This window comes from Vicugna pacos, chromosome 17, assembly GCF_048564905.1.
Source record: "Vicugna pacos chromosome 17, VicPac4, whole genome shotgun sequence".
Lineage (NCBI taxonomy): Eukaryota > Metazoa > Chordata > Mammalia > Artiodactyla > Camelidae > Vicugna > Vicugna pacos.
This window is the reverse complement of record NC_133003.1, coordinates 4,206,840-4,229,363: the sequence shown is the minus strand read 5'-3', so window position 1 is coordinate 4,229,363 and position 22,524 is coordinate 4,206,840. Positions and strand designations below refer to the sequence as shown.

At 48.0% G+C, this 22,524-nt stretch overlaps 1 protein-coding gene across 1 annotated transcript in view; it reads left to right on the top strand.

Moving 5' to 3' along the window:
• LOC140686649 (serine/threonine-protein kinase Nek10-like) overlaps positions 1 to 2,353 on the top strand; it is a 257,489-nt gene extending 255,136 nt beyond the window's left edge. The window contains exon 16 of the mRNA XM_072940852.1: positions 1,502 to 2,353. Within this exon, the coding sequence (XP_072796953.1) occupies positions 1,502 to 1,550 (49 nt within the window). The 3' untranslated portion in view covers positions 1,551 to 2,353. The remainder of the gene's footprint in view (positions 1 to 1,501) is intronic.
• Positions 2,354 to 22,524: the final 20,171 nt, after the last annotated feature.

The window sequence follows — 22,524 nt, the reverse complement described above, 5'->3', positions numbered from 1 at the left end:
AAACATCACAGGACATACAGAAGTATTTATAATTAGTACTTAGAATCAGTAGAGTATATTTTCCGTAATAAGTTTTGTAAATAGCCAATATCCTCAAAGATGTTGTTAGATGCTCCCTAAAAAATAAAGTTCCGTGACCAAATATATTTGGGAAATTCTGAGTGTATCTTTTTCCATTTTTGGAGAAAGAAAACAGGTATTAATATATTAAGGACTTTGAGGTGCACTGTAGGAAAGAAGTCTGCTGACCTTGTTCACCCCAATGAATCTTCATCTTTTACTTGGAACACAAACTGAGAATAACTGCCCAAGAAATACGGTTAGAAATAGGAAGCGTTGTTTTAACTCCTCCACCAGTATTTATCCAGATCTGCTACTGTTCCCATCATCCTCTTAATCATCATTGTCATCACTGCAAAATAGTATTCAATGGTCTTGGTTCATCACCATGGACAGAGAATTACATGCCAAGTCCTGTATAACTCAAGTTTACAATTTAAGTCTGTCCGTTCAATCTTAGACACACGTGTACAAAGCATCCAGACAACAGCTAAAGCATTAAGCCAAGATATGGCACATTTTCAGCTTAGATCATGGAGTTTATGTGTAGCTAGGGATAGAGAGATGCGATTCACAAACTGAATCTCAGCACAAGGCCATTATCTAGCTATTAGCTGTCTTTGGGGAAGTTACCGAGAACTGTTTAAATAATGGTAAGATGGCTTGCACAGTCAGGAGGGAGACTTTCTCAGGCACAAAATGCTGCATTAGTTAAAGAAAATGGTAGCAGAAGCAGAAACAGCAGTGGGGGACCCTAGCCAGAATGAGGGCTTTGGGAAGAGGGGGTAGTATGGAGTTGAACTGAAGACAGCTGTGTAAGAAAATGACTCAGGGTTCAAACAAGCTGGGCCAGCCCCAGAAGGGCTCTACTCCTGATGATTTGCAGGCTTGTCTCATTAATTACATCTGTTACACACATAACAGTTCACTTCCTTACCAGAAGGTTATTGCCTGGCACACCTAAATTTGATCAGCGTTGTTTGTGAGAGTAAAAGCGTCGTGTTTTGTAAGTGAAGAGATGACCAGCATATCATCCTTGTATACTTAGGAGTATGCATTAACACTTTATTTTGTGACAATGAAATATGTGTTGAGATTTTTAAAAAGTACATTGAATCAGCTTGCATTGCTTTTCCTTTAAGTTAACTGTTGAACATGTGAAATAGGCATTTAAGATACAGGCTACTTTGGAGAGGTGATTTTTCCACTCTAAAAGGTTATTAGTTCCCACTGTGTTTGTAGTTTGAGAAACACAGTATTAGCAGTGAACTTCAGCAAAGGCAGCTTTCTGACAATCTCTCCATTCTGTCCTGTTTAGAATCACATTTTGATTCCATGTGATTTCCTTGCTTATATACCTGAGCTGCTGCTTTTGAAATTGAATGTGTGAACTTAAACATTTAAGGCTGTGGCTAACTCTTTCCACTTCTGACTCTTCCAGGTATCACTCCGATCCCTGGGGCAATAAGAATCACCCAACCAACAGATGAAAATGCTGCATTTTGAAATTGATGTGGTTTTCCCAGTCACGTTCAAGTTCTGGACGTGAGGCACTGCTGCAAGATGCCCAGGGATGGGGAGCTGCTAGTGGAGTGTGGAAGAGAGAAGACCAGCCTTCCTCAGTGGCAGTACGGTCCCTTCCTAGAGGCTCATCCTGGGGGTTTGTTAGATGCAGGATGATGGAGCTGTCAGCGTGCTCCTGGGGGAAGATGCTGCAAAGTTCATCTGTGAGAAGGAAACCCACTCCTCACCGAACTGTTCTCCAAGTTCAAAACAAAACAAAAAAAACTTGTCCTATTTTTCAAAGGAATATTTTATATTTTTAGAATTGCTGAAACTATTTATGTAAAGGCATTTAGCCTTCCATGTATAAAAAATAGTTTTAGATAAAATTATAGAACCCAGAAAAGTTAATATATTGGGTGATTCACTGAGCCCTCAATTATTCTGCTCTTAAAAGAAATTCAGATTTTATGACTTTGTAGCTTTTTGTTTGCTTTAATGAAATGACTGGTTTTCTCTTAAGCACTCGGGTGCTAGTGGTCTTGAAATCTACGACAGCGTAGACAGTATTTGCAACCTTGCACAGCCTCTGAGAACAATTGTTGGATTTAAGTTGGACTGATAGAGGATACTGACCTATAGTATGTGTATACTTATATACATATTTAAGGGAGGAGGGAGGTTTCCATTAGGCTAATGCTTTGCTGCTAATCAAGCTCATAGTGTTTTTAGAGCACTTTCAAGAGTCACAGTCAATGAAAGAGATGTGATATTCTTTATTCTGAGTCCCTTGTAACTAACATTGCCTACATTGGTGTTAAGATTTTGTTGTTTAAGAACTTGAAATGAAATAAGTTATATAATAAACATATAAATTTCTTCTTTATTCACTGAGACGTCTCTAGAAAAGAGAACTCAGAATGCCAAAACAGTGCACGTTCCTGTGTAGGGTCAATTTAAGATGAAAATTCTCTGGATTCTTGTTGGGCTAAAATCTCTCTAATTGGCTTCTTATAACTGGTGTAATATCAAGAAATTATTGTGAAGTCAGAATACTTCTAGCTATTTTAAGAACATTTTAATTCTATGTAAGTCATCTGAAAGCTGAAATTATGCTTCTTATTTACTTCTCTCTAAATTCTATATTTACACTGATGTACGATGATCAAGTAGTATTTTTTTTAGTATGATCAAATAGAATTTAGTTCAATATATTTACAGTGCTTGAAACACAACATTTTGAATAGGATGGGAAAATCTCAGTCTGAATTCATTCTATTTTTACAATGAGTATGTTTAACACCTAAATTATATATCCAAATTCCCTTGGACTAATGCCTTTGAAAACTGCTAGTGAATCTTTGTCTTTAAGCCAAATTAATAATTACAAATACACTGTAATTTAAAGTAACAGATGAGAATATAGAAATGAAAATTTCAGTTTGGGCCTTCAACCAAATACATTCACGTAAAATTTACATGTGTAATGGTAAGTCTGTGATGCTGTTGATTAAAGCAAGGAAAAATTTGGTTTCTGTTCTGGCTTCATTTGAACCTGCAGAGTTATTTTTTTATCTCTTTTTCACATGTGGAATGGCCACATATTTACTTGTACACAGGCCTAGGGTCACACATTTTCATTGTGACAGAACCAATACCTAGGAATATACCAAACTTTAGGTTGAAAAGCTTGAACCATATCAAATGGTGTAGAAAAGATTAGTATTCAGAGGTCACAGCTTGGTAAGAAAAGATAAATTATTTATTTGAAGATATTTTTAAATGTGTACAGTTAAACCTATTGACCAAAAAGGGAGCAAAAATTTTTAAACCTCTTAGATCATACAAATGGCATTTATTATGCTAGAAGTTAGGAAGAACGAATAGAAATTAGCAAATGAATGTCTTTTTCAACAGCAACTGTAGGCCCTTCAACTCTAAGCTGACAGATGCATTCTTTGACCAAAATTATATTTATTAAATGACCCAATCAGCCAAAACAAAAGGAAACTGCTTGTCAGTGAATCAGAACTCTCCCAGTGTACAGCCGGCTGTTAAGAGAAGACTGGGCATTGGGAAGGGAATCACTTTTTGCCTGGAGTCAAGTCCTGACAGGCCTGTTAACTTTTACAAAGCTCTCACTTCTGAGCTTCCAGCAGGGAGCACGCCCCTCACAGTGATGACAGAACCATCATTTTGTTCTCACTCTCTGAACTTTCTGAGGGTAAAGAAGTTGTTCCTTATACTCAGTCTTGTTTTGTTTTGTTTTGTTATGTTTTTTGGTGGTTTTATATTTTTGGTCTTTTCTTGATTACATTTAAATTCTCTTTCTATTCTATACTTCTTAAATTATTTCTTGAAAACATATCTAGGCAAGATGAGAGAAAGGGAGACAGGTTCATGAGGACCAAGATCTTCCAAGTCGCCTTGCAACCCCCATGCCAGCATCCCTGGTCTGACAGGCTCCGGGCAAAAACACTGCCTTCGGCTAGGCCTTGACCCGGGGTGATGTGACCTTTGCCGGTCCCCAGGTCCTTGCAAAATGAGGGGCAAACTCAGGGCCACACTGGAAGCCTGGCTTCCATGAGAGATCCCTCACCGACTGGCTAGAAGGTTGGGACACCTCCCAGGCTGTCCGGCACCTCCTCTACCCGTCCCCTTCAGGAAATGGATGCCTTCAGGTCAGGCACCTGAGTGGATGCCTATGGGGAAACTTACCCACCCCATCCCTCTCCCCAACCCCCCAATGACCCAACCACACATCCAAAACCATCTCAAGTGCCTACGTATATCCAGCACCAGCGCGGGAGGAAAACGGCCCTCCTGCCTTGGGACAAACTGTCTTCCACCTGCTGAGAACTTACCTGGATCCGAGGTTCGGGAAGTCCCGTTTGACGAGCCAATTCTTCCCTGGTTGCAATGCCAGGAAAGCGGTCCCTCTCAAAGGCTTGCACGAGGATCCTTGTTTGAGAGGGTGAGATGAATGTGCGCTTTCTCCCGGCCTCTTTTGGGCGGCGATCTAAAGGAGCGCAAACAAAGAAGAGAGGACAATGAAGCCCACTTCACATTCAGTGCACACAAAATCTGCCTTATGTAGGAAATGGCACATCAGATACATAGGTAGGGAGATAGAGAGATAGAGGGAAAGATAGGTAGATAAATAGATAGATAGATAGCTAGATAGATGATAGGTACAGAGAGAGAAAGATAGATTGAGAGATATGTAGGTATAGATTTACATACATAGATGATAGATCGATAGATAGAATATAAATTGAGAGTTAGATAGATTATCTAGACACATATATATTTATATACATATATCTATCTCGATGTCTATAGTGTATTATCATGTGTATGTATAAGTATACACAGGCACAATGCATTCCCCCACCCACACAGACACATCCACACAGACACACCCACACAGACACAGCCAAACACACACACACAGACACTCACACACACACACACACGGTTTCCATTTTTCACTTTAATTATTCACTTTTAAAACTTTATTTATTGCTTGAATGTTTGTTTGCTTGTTTACCTAGTTTGCTGTTTGGTTGTTTTCCCAGCATGTTTTCTGGAGTCTTCTGAAGCCCTGATGGGCCAATGCTGGAACCAAGCTAGATTAAGGACCAAAGGAGCCCAAGGAAAATTTTGTGAGTTGATAAGAGAAGGGAATTCTGCACTTTGGACAGTTTCAGGACCAGAGGATTTAAAGCCTTCCTGGCCATGCAAAACCCCACCCTCCACACAGGGCCACGATGCTCTTGGTTTGAGCACTAGCAGGGCAAGGGCCAGGTAGGCTTGTTTCCTCTCCTAAGGCTTTTCTGGTGACTCCTTGTCACCCACGTTCAGAGATGAATCTGTCTCCAGGAACCCTTCTGGGAAAATGCCTTTAGAAAGCCAGGGACTCACCTTGAGTCAGAGCCCGAGGCTCGTGCATTTCATGCGATTGCCCGTCTGGTAAGATGTTCTCCGATGGCGGACGGCTGTGCTTTAGGCACCTTCTTCGTTGGTTTTGGAACCAAACCTAAGTAGAAGGAGAAAAACCCTTGTCACTCAAATGCTTAGGGATAGATCTCCAGAGCTATCAAAGTGATTCACAAGAGAACAAACAGACAAGCCAAGGAATGGACAAACTGTAGAGTCCATGTGCCCCCAGGGGAAGGATTGAGCCCCCAAAGGGACTGAACTTGCCACAGATTATGGCTTTCACCTCGGAAGAACTGCACAGGTTTCCAGAAAACACAATCCGCACGGAAGAAAATCAGCATTTCCCCTGACATCCTCCCTCTGGAATCCAAAGACTAAAACCCGTGAGGCAGGAGGCAATGTTTCCCTTCCCAAAGTCAGTCTGAAGGAGCTTGCTAATATTCTCTCACTCTCTCCTCCTCTCACTTTCCCTCATTTCCTCCCCCGACCCACTCTCTCTGATCATCTCTCTCTCTCTCTCGGTTTCTTTCTCCCTCTGGTTAGCTCTCTGTCTCTCTTGACATTTTCCATTCTTGTCAAACCTGCCACGGTCCCTGTTGGCCTGGTAGTCTTACTCTCCGATTCTGTCTGTCTACCTGTTTATGCCTGTTGCTCTTTTCCTTTCCCTCAGACCCTGTCTCTGTCCCTGTGTCCATTTCTCTCTCTTGTTTCTCTCCCTTGCTCCCTCTGAGTCTTTGTGCCTCCTTTTTTGCCATGCTCAGTGCCCGAGGAATGTTCCTCTATTCTCCCTTCTAGCCCCATGGACAGCACCCTTTCCTAACACACAACACATAGGTGAGTGCTCTTGTCCAAAATTCACTGAACGCGGGCGACCTCCTGAAAACCCCATGCTGCCTGGAAATGACTCCTTGCCAGGGAGTTCTTAGGAGAACAATGTCCTGCTACTTCCAGGTCTGGAGGCTCTTAGGTACCCGATCCCCACCTTTGAAATCTGTGTCACTGTCTTCAACTGTGAAGCCACATTTTGCCTTCCTCGTTCCCCAAGAAACAGGTGCAGAGTTAGGTGTGGATGGACGGGAGTGGAGTGGAGTGGCATGGAGAAGGGTAGTGTGCAGCGGAGTGAGGTCGGGTGAGGTCGGGTGAGGCTTGGGGGAGGGCCGGGTGGCGGGGGGTTGGGGTTTGGGATAGTGAAGATGTGGCCATCGGGGTAGGTATGGTGTCGGTGAGAGTGTTGGCGTGTGTGTTTACATTTTTAGGCATCTCTGATGGGGCTGGCTGGGCACTTTGTTGCACCTGCCAGTCAGTTCATTAAGGGAAGCCTACGCGTCTTAGTGCCCCTTGAAATGTCGCAGGCACTGTGCTCCTGCTCCTGCGGTTCTCCCCTTTCAGGACTCCTCTCCCGGCTGACCAGACAGGACGCCTTGAGATCCTTAAGTGCCTCGGAGGTGAGCCACAAAGGACCGGACTCCCTGGCACAAGCAGCCTCACGCACCCTCGTTCCCTGGGCTTGGATTCCTGCCCACCCGTTGGCATAGGACCCAGGGCCACTCAGCTCCCCCTGGCCCTGTTCTCCCAAGGGACAGCCATTCCTTCTCGGGAGTGGAGTCCAGGCTTGCCTCAGGCACCCAGACCAGGAGCAAAAATGGGAGGAGCCTGGTCTTCTCCCTAGCGTGCCCTCCACCATCAAGCGTCTGTAGCCAATTGCATATTGGGCTCGGAAGCCACGTACAAACCCTTCAGCACAGACGCTCATTAGAGGACCCCCCTTTTCCTTGATGCTGCCTGGCTTATCTTTGGGTCCCTCCCAACCCACGAGAGAAAAAGCCAGGCTAAGCCTCGGCAGACAGCTTCCCGATCTGGAAGTGGGACTTCACACGGCTCGGCCCGGGGTGGGGGGAGTCCGGACACGGACCCCGAGAGAGGAGGAATTCAGAGACTGAGACTTACCTGAATTCTGCTTTCGGGAATGCCCAGGTCTCGGGCCAGGCTTTCTCGGGCCTTGATGCCAGGGTAGGGGTTCTGTTGAAAGAGGGCTTGCAGAGCGTCCTTCTGACTGAGCTTCAAAACCAGCCTCCTTCTCTGATGTCCACTTGGGCGTGGGCCTGCCAAAGACAAGAGGGGGAAACGTCTGATAGAATCCGTTCAGCTGCACCAACGGTGGTGCTGGGTGGAGACGGGTGGGGCCATGCCAGCCTGCCGTTTATGTCCGGGAAGCCGGGGGGAGTAGACCCAAGTGCACAGATGAACGTCCCTTTCTATCTAAAAGTAGCACACGCAAAGTCCTTCTGAAGGGGAGACCCTGGGCCTTCCATCTAGGCCAAGTAGGAGAGATGAGATGATTCATGCCCTTGGGATCTACCCCTCACTCAGCGGCAGCCCACAGAGCTACCAAGCAACCAGCAGGGAAGGCCTAGTACAACAGGCTCACGTTCCAAATGGGTGGAAGATGTTCCCACCCAGGGGACGCGGCCGCCGGCTGCCAGTGTGGAATGTCTGGATGACCCATGGCAGGATGGACCTCGAACTTTAGGCCAGCTAGAAGAGCCCGCCTTGCGGCTCCTCACACATCCATGGCACACCTGCTTGAACTACCTGAAAATTAACCCAAGCTCGGCCACATTTGGGTAGGTTGTGTCGGATACCCACATAGCGGTCCTCGTGCCCTGACCCTGATTCTGATGGTGCCCGCGCTGGGACACCACAGAGGAGGAGCACCCCATCCTGGACGTCAACGTGTCATGTGGACTGGCTGCGTACATGCAATTCTTTCTCTGTGGAAAGCTTGGAGTGATGGAGCCCTGTCCTAGTGGACACTTGTTCTTTGTGATGCAGAGGAATAGGACTGTGCTTGTTTCACACATTCTGTGGAAATCCCGACGTGGTATCGGACACGTCCCGGGCTTCGGGACGACTTGGATTTCCTGAAGTGTATTCAAACACAAGAACATCAGCCCTCCTGAGAAAGGAATTCCCTGCTAGACACTGTCAGGTGCCAAACTAGGGTGTCAAGGTGTCTGCCTGGAAGGACGCAAGGCATGGCTTGTGCACCCCAAGTGACGCTTCCTTCACAAGCACCCTTTCTGCTTGCCAGCTCCAGTGAGATTTCTTCGGACAGAAGTCATGGAGCACACGGTAGCCTGGCCTTGGGGGTTTTCCCTTCAGAAAGCCCCACCCCCAAAAGTGCCCCCAGCCACCCCTGCCCCCAGGCCCCACTCCCTACTTTGGAGTCGAGTGGGAGGCAATTCAAGGGCTTCTGGGATCATTGCCTCCCGAGCCCTAGAGATGAGTTTGGTGGCAATTGAACATATGTTCCTGCCGAGCTTCTTGGGAATTCTGCGTGTGGACTATTTCCTGGGACAGCAGAGAAACGGACCCTTTCCCATGGAACTCAAGCCAAGAGAGTGCTGCTAAACCACCATGAGAAAGAAGCAACGACACCAACTCAAATGTCCAAACGTGGTCCACTAGAAATGCGCTGCTTGCAGTCGGAAGCATTGGACAACGGATGCAGCTTTCTGTTCAGCTGCACGTCAGGAATTCTGAGAGAGGAGCTGTGGGTGGGCCACAGGGCTACCGCTCCCTTGTCCATTTCAACGGGGCCAAAGAGATCAATGAAAGGAAAAACAAAACTACCCAAGCCACCCTCAATCATTTGGCCCAATGTCTTCCTTTAACAGAGCCCAGCCAAAGCCTTCCCTGCAGTCTCGGGGGGCCATTTCTCCCCTCGTCCACACCCCTGAGAGGGCAGGAAAGCATTTCAGATGAGCCAGCAGGAGAGCCCAGGTGCTGATGTCTACTTACCGTTGGACGTGCGTGAGTCATCCATGGCCGGAGAGACACCCGTCCGGCACAGAGGCTACTGGCCAAATGCTGAGTTCCCGGAAGCAGGGGCCTTATCAAGGGATCGGGCACGCCCCGCCCCTATTTATGGAAATCGCTGCCTCGGGATCCCAGCCTCCCCTTCCACTTTGAGAACGTTGAAGTGTTCCCATTTCCCATGATTCCATGTTAGGGGACTTGGACTATAAGGCCAATCGAGAGGCCAGCAAGGACCTTTATTTGGAAGACTGGCACCCTCCGTTCCCTGGGCTGAATGGACTCCGGGGCTCTCTGGTTTTCACACGTTTTCCCGTTCCACAAAGTGTTTGCTCTCCCTGGCGTTCCCCGGCCCTGGGTTCGTGGTGACAAGGTTTGGCCCCACTGTTCTTTCCAGTGTGGAGGGCCTTGCTTCCCGGTGTCTACTTCCCACTTCCCTCGGCATCTCCTGGACCTCACTGCATTCCAGGCCTGTGGCATTTCCTTGACTGGAGGCTGAGGTCCCGCTCATTCCAATAGGAAGGCTGAATGCGCCGACGGACACAGGATTCGACACACGGGTCATGCTCTTCGGTCACAAACTTGGGAAACTTTTCCAGCTGTCAAGTGAAGTCCGCCCCCTTCCTCACGGGCCAGGGAGTGCCAAAAGACAGGGGCAGACCCCACTACCACACAAGCTGGGCCACATGAGGTGGCTTCGATGTGCGAGGCTTGTCCTGGGCGAATCCAACATGGCTAGTTGCCCCTCCTGTCTGTCAGCATCTTCAAAGCCTTTCCAGGGAGGCCTGATGAGGGTCCGGTCCCCTAAAGTCCATCCAGGCCAAAACGTGGCAGCTACACCTGGCTACGTCCAAGCAGTTCTCTTGGCAAGCCTGTCTCCCAGGGAAGCCAGGCCCAGTGCACCTTCCAACACTGGGTGGGGGAGGGGAGAGGAGGGAGAGTGGTTCGGGAAGAGCGTGAGGGGGAGGGGAGCGGGGAGTAGCCCTCATTTGCCTGGGGCCATCTCCCAGGTCATCCCAGGTCAGAAGCTCCCCAGCAGCCCCAAGGACGCATGCCCAACGGCATCGGGTGCTCCGCCATTGGGAATCCGGCACACACAAACGGACGGAATGCATTCCTAAGCGAACTTCCCAGCCGAAGTCGCCAAAAGGGAAGCAAGGCCAAATCGTTTGAAGGTGAAAAGACATGGAACCAGGCTATCTGTAGACGATCATTCTTTCTCAGGACGGCGCGAGTCCGGGAAAGTCAAGCAAGAAACCAGAGCTGAAAAGGAGGGCCCGGCACCAGCACTTGGGAGAAGAGACAGACAACTCAAATCACGTTGGGGAGTGCAACGGTAGCCCCGCCTCAGCCAAGATGGACCCAGTAGGACAGAGATGGGAAGCGAGGGTGTGTTTTCAAAAATCGAATACCTGGGGAGGAGGAGAGGGAAGGGAGGGGGATTGGGAGGGGGAATGGGAGGGGTGGGGTGTGGGGGAGGGGAGCGGGAAGGGGGAGGGGAGGGGGAGTCGAGGACAAGCAGGAGGAGGAGGAGGAAGAGATGGAGAAGGGGAATTCCAAAGCTGCCTAGAGAATGGTGGCAGAGCTGTGCTAGGAAGGAATATTTGGCTGCAACATACAAACCCATCTGACATTTGAGCTGAGCCTAGGCCCTAGACCCTTGAAACATGGAAACCCCAAACACCTAATGGGCCGTCTTTAGTGTACTCTTTTGCCACCCTTGTTCATGAGACTCAGCCATGTGCACTGAGATGGAGACTGTGAGCTTCTTCAGCAACAATTGGGGATGAGTCTAATTCTACCAGCACTTGGTTCAAGCGATGCTTGTGTGTTTGTGTGGGTGTCTGTGCGCTGTAAGTGTTTGTGGCCAAGAGACCATAAGAAAGGGAGAGAGAGAGAGAGTGAGAACCAGAGAGAGGCAGAAGGAGACACGCAATTGAGGGAGGTAGGGATGGAGGGCGTGAGCGAGAGAGAGAGATTGATTGCCTGCCTGATATCCCCAGCACCTTGGTTAATTGGAGCCCTGCTGAGAATAATCTGGCTATAATCTGGGAACCAAGAGAAGTGCTAGCATTGTTGAGTAACGGTGCTCCCCTGTACTGGCCCTAATGGAAACTCTCTTGCTCCCAGAATCCCAGTGACAGTGGTTCATTGTTGTAGGAATTCCAAGAGAATCTAGTTTGCAAGTAGAAGCTGGGGTCTTATCAAGGGCCCCCGACCCCCTTCCCATTCAGTCCCAGGCAAATGGGGACACGGTGAATCTCTGAGGAGTGGCATGGATGCTGGGGCACAGACTACAAGGGGACCAAAACAGAGCCAAAGACTTTGCGTTGAGTTCAAAGCCAGGTTTATTGGATCAAGGAAATGTCAGAGAGAACCCGCAAATCCACCTCTAAGGCAAGAGGACTTGGGCCATCCTCTTGCTGGTTGGCATGCTAGCATCACTTCCGACATCAGGGAGGATGCCCCTGCTAGTGCCTGTGCATCCTGAGAGCGCCCGGGGAGCACGGCAGGGCTGAGGGAGGCCACGCAGTGGCGCCCGCAGTCTGGGCGCCTTGCCCTTGCTGCCGAGCCCTAGGAGTGTGGCTGGCTCCTCGTCCTTAGTTCTCAGCCGTGGCTCGGCATCCCAGGGAAAGAGGCCTGAATTGGGCTCGACCAAAGGCTTTCCTGAGGCCCTGGTGAGCCTGGCAGCATGTCCAGGAGGGCCTGGAATTCGTCATCACTGATGGGTTCTTCCAGGGTTGGCCAAAGTCCCTCTTCCGGGGTGCCGTCGCTCAGGAAAGGTTGTGCCTTTTCCAGAACGCTGGGGTCTGACAAGAGTTCGTCTAAGAGGCTCCCTGAGCCTGTGGCGCCTGAGGGCTGGGGCTGCGGGTGGAGCGGAGGAGACGTGAGTTGATCCGATGGGGCCTGCTGCTGCCACAGGTGTGTCTCGGCCTGTTCGGGCTGCAGAACTGCCGCGTGGGGGCTGCATGGCTGAGCCGGATGCTGCCCGGTCTGTGGAGGACCGCTGCAGGGGACAGGCTGAGGGTGTGCTGCCGCGCCAGGGTGCAGGCTGTGGTGCGGGCAGGGCCCTCCGTGGGCAGAGGGCGTGAGTGCTGCATGCACGGGTGCGAGACCCCCTCCTGGACTCGGCCCTGCTGTGGTGCCGCTTGGGTCTGTTCCCAGATGTGGAGGGTTCTCAACTCCCTGAGAAGCAGGGGTGGGCTGGAGCACCAGGAGCATCAGTGGCTGGCCCACCCAGCCACCAGGGGGCGCACAAGGCACAAAGAAGCTGGGGGACAGAGGAGGGGCTGCCCAGGCAATGGACCTGAAGCTATCCAGTAGATCAGTTTAAGGCAATTGATGAGCTCCGTGATGGATGTTGGGCGGGGGCCTTTGGTCCGATGGGACAATCGGGGCTGGTCTGGCATCGGGGTCTTCTGCCCGGGCCTTGGCAGGCGCCCCACTGCTCTGCTCCGGGTGCCGAGCTCTCTGATTCTGAAACCATATCTAGGCAAGGTGAGAGAAAGGAGACAGGTACATCAGAATCAAGATCTTCCACGTCGCCTTGCAATCCCCATGCCAGCACCCCTGGTCTGACAGGCTCCGGGCAAAAACTCTGCGTTTGGCTAGACCTTGACCCGGGGTGATGTGACCTTTGCCGGTCCCCAGGTCCTTGCAAAATGAGGCGCAAAGTGAGGGCATCACTGGAAGACTGGCTTCCATGAGAGATCCCTCGCCATCTGGCTAGAATGTTGGGACCCCTCCCAGGCTGTCCGGCACCTCCTCTGCCCCGTCCCCTTCAGGAAATGAATGCCTTCAGGTCAGGCACCTGAGTGAATTCGTATAGTTAAACTTAAAATCCCACATTCCTCACCCCCAACCCCTCAATGAACCACTCACACTTCCAAAATCTTCATAAGTGCCTGGAAATCTGAACTCCGAGTCTGGGAAATGTAAAATGTCCAAAGGGGAAGCAGGGCGAACAGTGAAGCATTCTCCAAGAGAGATTAGGACATGTTAGTTGGAGTGAGAAGGGAAGGCTCTAGAGTTGGGCCAGCACATGCTATGATGAAGGCTAGGCAGATTGGGGGAGGGGGAAGGGGAGTTCTGGGACACAGCAGTGGTCTTTTTCCCTGCTGTGCTCCTGTCCATCATTGATGGCTCCTCTTAACTATATGAACGTGTCGGTTCTCCTGCTCTGACACCGTGGGCTCTCGGCCACCTCCGAAGGACGGAGACTGGAACACCCACACCCCTCAGCCTGGATCCCAGCTCCTACCCAGTCCTTCGGAACACAGACATCTCACCCAATGCTGTCGCTACTGGTCTAGCTGTTCTTGTGAAAACTGCTCATGTTTGTTAGGAAGAACTCTTAGGTGAGAATGCAAATCAGGGCGGATAGCAGTTCGCACACGTGTCTTGGCCCTGAGCGCGCAACCCCGCCCCCTGGCCGAAGGAGCCGCTCCCCATGCATGCAGCCCGGCCCCGCCGCCATGCCCTCCTCGGCCACGCCCTTGGCCCAGCCGCCGGCCCACCCCTTGATCAGGCAGGAGGCAGTCTTTCCCAGCGGCCCGGGGCTCTTCTGAGCGCCGCTGTCCCTCCTCAGCCTGCCACCGGCGGCGGCTGCACAGGCAGCGGCGCGGTCCCTTTAGGAGGCGCAGCTTGAGCTGAGCGGCGGCCACGGACGGGCCAGCCCAGAGCGTTGGCGGCGCCGGTGGCGTCCGTGTCGGTTTCCATGGAGGCGGCAGCGGCGGTTGCGGTGGTGGCGGTGGCGGCGAAGGCGAAGGTGATGGCGGGAGAGGCGGACACGGGCTCCAAGATGGTCCGCGGGCAGGCGTGCGACGTGGGGCCGCCCTAGAGCAACCTCTGGTACATCAGGGAAGGATCCTGAGGCATGATGTGATTGTCCGCACCCAGTGTGCCGGCCGTGCACCCCCGCGCAGCTTCACACCCGACCTATGCGTTCGCAGCCGCGGCCTTGGCCTAGGACCCTAGACCCTGATTCCAGCGCAGACCCCGACCCCCGCCGAGCCGCCCCGTCTTCTGCGTGCCAGGAACTGGGGCAGGGCCTGGCCGCTCTTGCTGGGGCTTTGTTCCCGCAGCTTCCAGGTCGGGCCTCGCTCAGCGCGGGGAGTCGGGGAGGGGCTTAGGGCGTGGGGGCCGCGGCCCGGTGGGGCCCTTCGTGACCCCCAGGATGGGAACTTGAGCCCCCGCCCCAGGGTGCACCCCTCGCGGCCTTCCCTTGACCACCCCGAGTGAAGCCGCCAATTCCTTCAGATGTTCAAGGCGGTTGCGCCCATGTTAGGGAAGTCTGTTGGCAGGGGCGTGTGTGCAGATACCCGGGATCATCGTCTCATTTCGGGCCCTTGCTTGTGTTTCCCGCTGATGGCTTATCTTCAGCATCTTCTGAGGTGCCAGTGGTGCTCTCCTGAGTAAGCTTCCTTGAAAGCATGAAGTGGCAGCAGTGTTGGTGTGGAAAGTTTCAAACCTGAAGTTCCTAAATGGATTCTGCTATGGTACTGTTCGCAGTTCAGGAAGGGTATGTCAGCAACGCTGTCTTGATTTCTTCAAGAGTCATTTGGTTTTCGACTTCAGTTGACGCTCCCCCCACCACCGCCCCGCTTTGAGCCCGACTTAACTTTCCTATCAGCAGATAGGCATCTAGATGTCTTAGCACAAATACTGCGGGCTTTTCCTTCGAATTCTTGAGCGCTCAGTGTGTATGCAGCCCAGATGGATTTTTTGGAGAAGCAAGTACAGGCTCCCGGGGCTGGCTTGAGATCCCTCAGAAGCGTCCATGGAATCGGGGTGATGGTGTTGTTATTGATTTGTTGTTTTAAGTAGAACCAAGCACCTGTCGTCTTTTGTGCTGACGGAGACCTGTGTATTTGGAGGCTCCCTTCCACAACAGCCTTCATGGGAGTGTGTCTCTTGTGTTGAATGAAGGAAGCAAACCATTTGTGAACACTACATGTCACATAATGTGCTTGGTAAGTTATCTCATGTTACCTGAACTTCCAACTGCAGAGAGGAAAGGGCAGAGACAGCTGTCTTACAGATGAGAAGCTTTTGCAAGGTGAAGCCAGTATTTATCGTCATCCAAATACTCAGACTTGAGATTGGAGCTTGAGATCCTCTTTCGGTTGCTGTAGCGGTTTTGATTGCTCCCTGGTTTCCTTAATTAGTGTTGGCAATAATTTTAGAATTGTAGCCTATTTTACCCTTATAAGCAAATTGATTTCAGTAATGTATTCAAATTTGAATGTTCAAAATTTTAGGAATGCATAGTGGTAATGTTTTACCATGTTTGCTAGATAAGTACGAAGAGAATATATAATGTGTAAGAAAAACTTTTTGAATATTTCCTTCCAGTTTGTGTAACCTTTTGTTAATGAATATCCGGACTTGAAAACCATTCTAAGTGAAAGAAGACAAGCATTGATGATCACATATTCTATGAATCCATTGAATTGGAAGTCAAGAATATGCAAATCTCTATTTCATAGACATGAAATCCATCCCAGTTCACAGGTTAGTGGCTGTCCATTTTCTCTCAGTCCTAATTTTGCATACAACATCTTCTTTATATGAATATGACCTTCATACTGGTCATATTGCTTAATATGCCATGCATTCATTCTTTATGTATGGCATGTAAGAGTGTATCAGAAACTATTTATCCCTTCTTATAATAATAGACATTTGGTTTAGTACATTTTCCGTTAGTATGAATTCACATTTTGAACATTTATACATGCATCTTTTTTGTAATAATCTGTTGTTTTAACATGTGTGAGGAATATTTGCTAGCAGTGATACTGGGTCATTGTGTCTTTAATACACCTTAACTGCCTTTTGAGTATTTCCTTTTTTATTACCTTGGTTTCTCTTTGGTTTTTGTGAGTCCATTGTGTGCTTTTGGTCTGTGGTCACCCTGATTCTCAAATACATTAACCCATTTCTCTGTCTGTTGTCTTTAAACAGATGATTATATAATCTCAAACACTTCCTGAAATGAATGGAAACAAATTCCCATATCCTGGCTTCCCTCTTCCATCCTTAATGATTTTGATGCTGTGTTTTACAACTTTATGTTTATTCTTTGCAAATTCTTGCCGTTATTGTCATTCCAATGATGGTTTTCTCATTTCTAGATTATCCTGCTGCTTTTCTCATCAGGGTCTAAAATTATCAATCTTTCTTGCAGGGTAAGTTTCTTATTGCAAGATTCTTTCTGTGTTTGCATGACTGTGAAACTTTTGATCTCTCCGGTTATTCCAACTTATTGTCTTGTGGCATAGGTTATGCTAGATTGCACGTTCTTCTCATTCATGGATTTGTCTCTCTCTGTGAACTCCCTTCTTGGCCTGCAAGGTTTGTGTTGAGAAATCTGCTGATAGCCTGATGGAGGTTCTCTTGTGATTGACTTGTATTAATTTTGTTGCACTTAGAATTGTTTCTTTATCATGAAATTAGGTCCTTTTCATGACAACATGTCTTGTTGTAGGTCTCTTTGTGTTTCTCTTGTTTGGATCCCACTGTGTTTCCTTTATTGGGAGAGCTGAATCTTTCTTCAGTTTGGGAAATTTTAGTCAGATTCCTTCAGTTCCTTTTCCAAACCCTTTTCTCTTTTTTTTTCATCTGGGGCCCCTTTGATTCATAGAATGGCATACTTCTTATTATCTGAGGTTTGAAACACATGGCTTCCATTGGTTTTCACTTGCTTCTGTATGTCATGTTCCGATTGTGTGATTTCCCTTATCTTGTCTTTGTTTTTTTAGCCTTTTTCTATTGATTCATAATCATTTTCCAATATCCTGTGAAATTCAAGTGTAGAGCATAATTTTTCAGTTATACGTGGACATGCATATATTCATTGTCACATTTGTTTTCTCTGTGAGCTACCATAAGACCTTGTATATGTTTCCCTGTGCTATACATTATATAATTTTGTTTATCTATTCTACAATTCTGAAATCCCAGTCTATGCTTTCCCATCCCCCACCCCCTTGGGAACCACAAGTTTATATTCTTTGTCTGTGAGTGTATTTCTATTTTGTATTTATGCTTTGTTTGTTTGTTTGTTTGTTTAGATTCCACATATGAGCGATCTCATATGGTATTTTTACCTGTCTTTCTGGCTTACTTCACTTAGAATGACATTCTCCAGGAGCGTCCATGTTGCTGGAAATGGCATTATGTTGTTGGTTTTTAAGGCTGAGTAGTATTCCATTGTATATAAATACCAGTTCTTCATCCAGTCATCTATTGATGGACATTTAGGCTGTTTCCATGTCTTGGCTATTGTAAATAATGCTGCTATGGACATTGGGGTGCAGGTGTCCTCCTGAAGTAGGTTTCCTTCTGGATATATGCCCAGGAGTGGGGATCCTTGGTCATACGGTAAGTCTATTGCTAGTCTTTTGAGGATTCTCCATACTGTTTTCCACAGTGGCTGCACCAAACTGCATTCCCACAACCAGTGTAGGAGGTTCCCTTTTCTCCACAGCCTCTCCAGCATTTGTCATTTGTGGACGTTTGAATGATGGCCATTCTGCCTGATGTGAGGTGATACCTGATTCTAATTTTGATTCACATTTCTCTGATAATTAAAGATACTGAGCATTTTTTCATGATCATTGATCATTTGTATGTGTTCCTTGGAGAATTGCTTGCTTAGGACTTTTGCCCAGTTTTGGATTGGATTGCTTATTTTTTCTTATTAATTCATATGAGTTGCTTCTATATTCTGGAGATCAAGCCTTTGTCAGTTTCATTTGCAAAAATTTTCTCCCGTTCTGTAGGTTGTCGTTTCATTTTCCTTATGATTTCCTTTGCTGTGCAGAAGCTTGTAAGTTTCATTAGGTCCCATTTGTTTATTCTTGCCTTTATTTTTTTGCTTGAGTAGAGTGCCATAGGAGAACAGTTTTGAGATGTATGTCAGATAACGTTTTGCCTATATTTTCTTCTAGGGGTTTTATTGTGTGTTGTCTTATGTTTAAGTCTTTGATCCATATTGAATTTGTTTCTTTGTATAGTGTGAGGGACTGTTTTAGCTTCATTGATTTACAGGCTGCTGTCCAGTATTCCCAACACCATTTGCTGAAGAGACTGTCTTTATTCCATTGTCTATTCTTGCCTCCTTTGTTGAAGATTAGTTGACCAAAATTTTGTGGGATCATTTCTGAGCTCTTTATTCTTTTCCATTGGTCCATATGTGTGATTTTGTACCAATACCATGCTGTTTTGATGCCTGTAACTATATAGGATTGTCTGAAGTCTGGGAGGGTTATTCCTCCATCCTCTTACTTTTTCTTAAGTAATGCTTTGGAAATTCTTGGTCTTCTATGGTTTCATATAAATTTGATTATGATTTGTTCTACTTCTATGAACTATGTCCTAGGTAATTTGATAGGGATTGCATTAAATCTGTAGATTGCCCTCTGTAGTTCAGGTCTGGGAGTGGGGCTCAGCACCCCATGGCAAGGGCATGGAGCAGTGGCCAGCCATCTTCCACAGTGGTACAAGGCTCTCAGGGTCCGAGGGCCACAGGAGGGTGGGGAGCGAGTCCGGGCACTGCACAAGCAGGAGGCCTCCAGAAGTGTAGGCTGTGCAGGAGCTCTGGTTTCTGGGAGGGGGCGGGGTTGAGGGCGCGGTGGTGGGCGGCACTGCAGAAAGGTGATCGCCAGCTGAGGCTGCTGGGTGGCTCAGGCACAGCCTTCTGGGCCTGTGACTGGGACAGGCGCCACAGGCTAGTCTCACGAAGCCTACACTGCCTCCCTCTGGCCCATGCCAGAAATTACAGGAAAACTCTTCCTCCTGTCGTGCTCCCCCAGGACTTTCTCAGCTTAACATGGTACTCACTTTAGAAGAGAAATACTTAAAGAAATTGCGTTGTTTGTTGAATGGTCCCCAGGGAGGCAGGAGGTGTTAAATTGCTAAGTGACAGAGTTTGGCTTAGCAGTCCAAGAACGACGCGTTGGCAAAACGGCCACACCACTGCGGTCAGGCGGCCAGTGCCCTCATTTCCTCCACTCAGTGTTTTATTTCTCTGCCCACACATTGGTACATCTTCAGAGTGCCCTTCTGATCTGTGAGAATGTAATCTTCCCTCAGATCAGTTCTGAGTAGACTCAGCATGTTTAAGGGAGAGCAGGAGGTGTAGTTTGGCTGTGTGGGGATTTACACTGGGATCGTGGGAGACCTGGAATTTTCCCCTCAGTACTACCAAGCCCTGGGTATCCCTCAGCCTGGCAGACACTGAATGGAAGTGCTGTTTTTCAGAAATTTGCAGAATGAAGCCAGGGAAAGGGAAGGGAAGAGAGACATATGTGCTCACCCATTTACCTGTCCCTGGCTTAGATGTCCCAGCACCTACCTGTCAGGTGGCTAAGGTGACTTGGTCTTTCTCCATGAGGATAATTCAGCTGAATTTGGGGAGACACAGACAGCAATCAAGGGTAGAAGGATCAAGGGTTGGAAAACCTTGTGATAACTTATAAGAGCCTCCACCAGGAGCATATAGACAGGGCCTGCCTGTGCTGCTGAACTCGAGGTAGAGGCCCACGGGGGTGGGCTGGCACGGCAGCTGTCCACATAGTGGTTGTGCCACGTCCTGTGGACCGTGTAAACCATGCGGAGTGGCATCTATTTCTCCCATCAGACATTATGACGGTACTTGCTTGGAAGTGCCTCTGGCTGACTGACGGTCAGAAGGGAAGAAGAGATGACAGTGATGAGGATAGACAGAGAAAGGAAAGAGTGGGGGAAGTCAGAGCATTGATTCTTTTATTTTTAATTAAAAAATTTTTTTGTTTTTATTTATTTGTTTTTTTGGGGGGGATAGGTAATGAGGTTTATTTATTTATTTTTCAATGGAGGGACTGGGGATTGAACCCAGGACCTCGTGCATGCTTAGCATGTGCTGTACCCCTGAGCTGTACCCTGTCCCCTAGAGCATTTAAACAGCTGGGAAATATGAAGGCCGAGTTACTCTATCAGAAGTGGAGGAATTAAGGAAGCATTTTAGTTATTCAGCTTATTCTAAGGAATGTTACCCCGGTGACCCTAACAATCTCATATCTTTTGCATCAATTTATTTCATAACTCCTTTAGCTGATATTAACACTCTACACTATTATTCGTTTTTTAAACTTAATTTTAATTATTCATTTTTTAATCTGGTGTTTTGGAATGTTCATAGCAGTCCTAGGAGAGGCAGTGGCACGATGCCAATAAAGGAAAACCTTTTCTGAGATACTGTTTTCTCTATAATATTAACATAAGTGTTATGAGTCCTATACTCTGAAATTCAAGCTGCCCTTTGGGGGAAGATTTCCTAAAATAGGCACATAAAAACAGAACTTCATAATAAAGCTGTGGCAATATTGTGATCTGTAATAAACTGCCAAAATAATGATTTGAAAATGTGACTTTGATACACATTGTATGTAACTTTGTATGTAACTTTGATACACATTGGCAACACTCAACTGGTACAAAACCTTCATTTTCACAGAAAGGGATACTAACCACTTTTGGTGGTTAAATTCTGCAGATTTTGTATATAGTACCTCACCTCCTCTTAGTGCCTTATGGATTCAAGAGGGCTTTGCTCCTCAAAATGTACGTGCCTCTTAGTCTAACCAGCTCCTCTCACCTCCTTCCTCTGAATCTGTCTCCAGTTTTTATGACAGCCTGCTTCATCCCTAAGCTTAGCAAGCAGTGCCCCAAACAGTAAAGGTGAGAGAAGTAATGAAATGTCAGTGGGTTTGCCAGCAAGGCCATCCCTTAGGTTCCCATATGACACAGTGCAGACTCGAGAACTGGACAGCCTGGGTTTGATCCTGGCTCTCCACGTAACTGTCTGAATATGGGCAAGTACCTTAGTCTTCATGAGCTTCTATTTTGTTATCTGAAATGTGGGAGCTGATGGTAATAATGGTACAGTTCTTGCCTCATAGGGTTGTTATGAGGATTAGAAAGATAGATGGATAGATGTAGATGGATGGATGGTTGGATGGATGGATATATTATAGATTAAATAGATGGGTGGATGATTGATTAGATAGACAGACAGACTGACAGATGATGGATGCTAGAGACATGTAGACAGACAGACAGATAGGTAGATGGATGATCCACTATAGCAATTGCACCTGGAGTATAGCAGGGATTCAATAAAGATTAATTGCTATTATGTCGGGAGCAATGGCCTCATTCCTTAGGAAAATCCCTCTTCCCCTCCTCCACTCCGAGTGAGTCCCATGCTTGAGAGACCTTGCCTCCCAGGCCATGTTTGCTCTGGCCAGAGTTGGCACTTGTCCCCAGGCTGGCCAGTCCTAGCTTTCCTGCTCCAGTTGGCAGAAGTGATAGGAGTGTTTCCTTCATTCAAGCTGCTCTAATTAGAATTCTTCCCTGGGGATGCGGACTCAGTGGGGACTCAGTAAACAGATGAAGCCCGGAGGTGAAAGGCCCAGGGTTCTGGGTGGTCATGCTTGTAGCCAGGAGGAGGTTGGGCTGAGAGGATGAGGCTGGCCCCCGGAGGGAATGTGACAGGGAATCTAGCCACGTGCAGCCCTCGATTCCATTCTCCCTGAGACCCCGCTGCAGCTTGCTGCTTCCCACGGACAGATTCCTCTCTTTGCCTGACCTTGCTGGGTTCCTTCTACTTGTCTCTTATTTTGGGTTGCTCCTAAAAGCACACCCTGAGACAAAGATTCAGGAGCAAGTGCTTTATTTTGGAGGGGATCCTACGGAACAAGGGTAGGGGAGTGGGGACGTGAGACAGGGAAGGGAAGGCAGCGGGCAAAGATCTCTCCGGGCAAGCTGCACTGGAGTGCCAACCTGCGGCCAGTTTTAATGCATCACTCAGTGAACCCACCTATTAGGAGAGAGTGGGGTGATTATACAACAGCTCAAAACCCCTCCCTGGTGAAGGGCTTTTCCTGGGGTACATGAATTTACTGATACCTCAGGCCAGTCACACTGCAGGCAGAGAAGGTCCAAAGGGTCAAAGAAAATCCTCAGGCAAAAATGCAAATGGCTGGAATTCAGGCCAGAGTGCTCTGAAGAAGTAAGGGTAGGGGATGTGGGCAGGACACCTGCAGCATCTGCATCGACTGACAGGGTAAAAAGCTCTGATCGGGTGCAGTACAGTCACCCTGACAGCGTGGCCTGATCCTCTTCTGTTCTCTGAATTTTTTTATTTCTTTTTCTGGA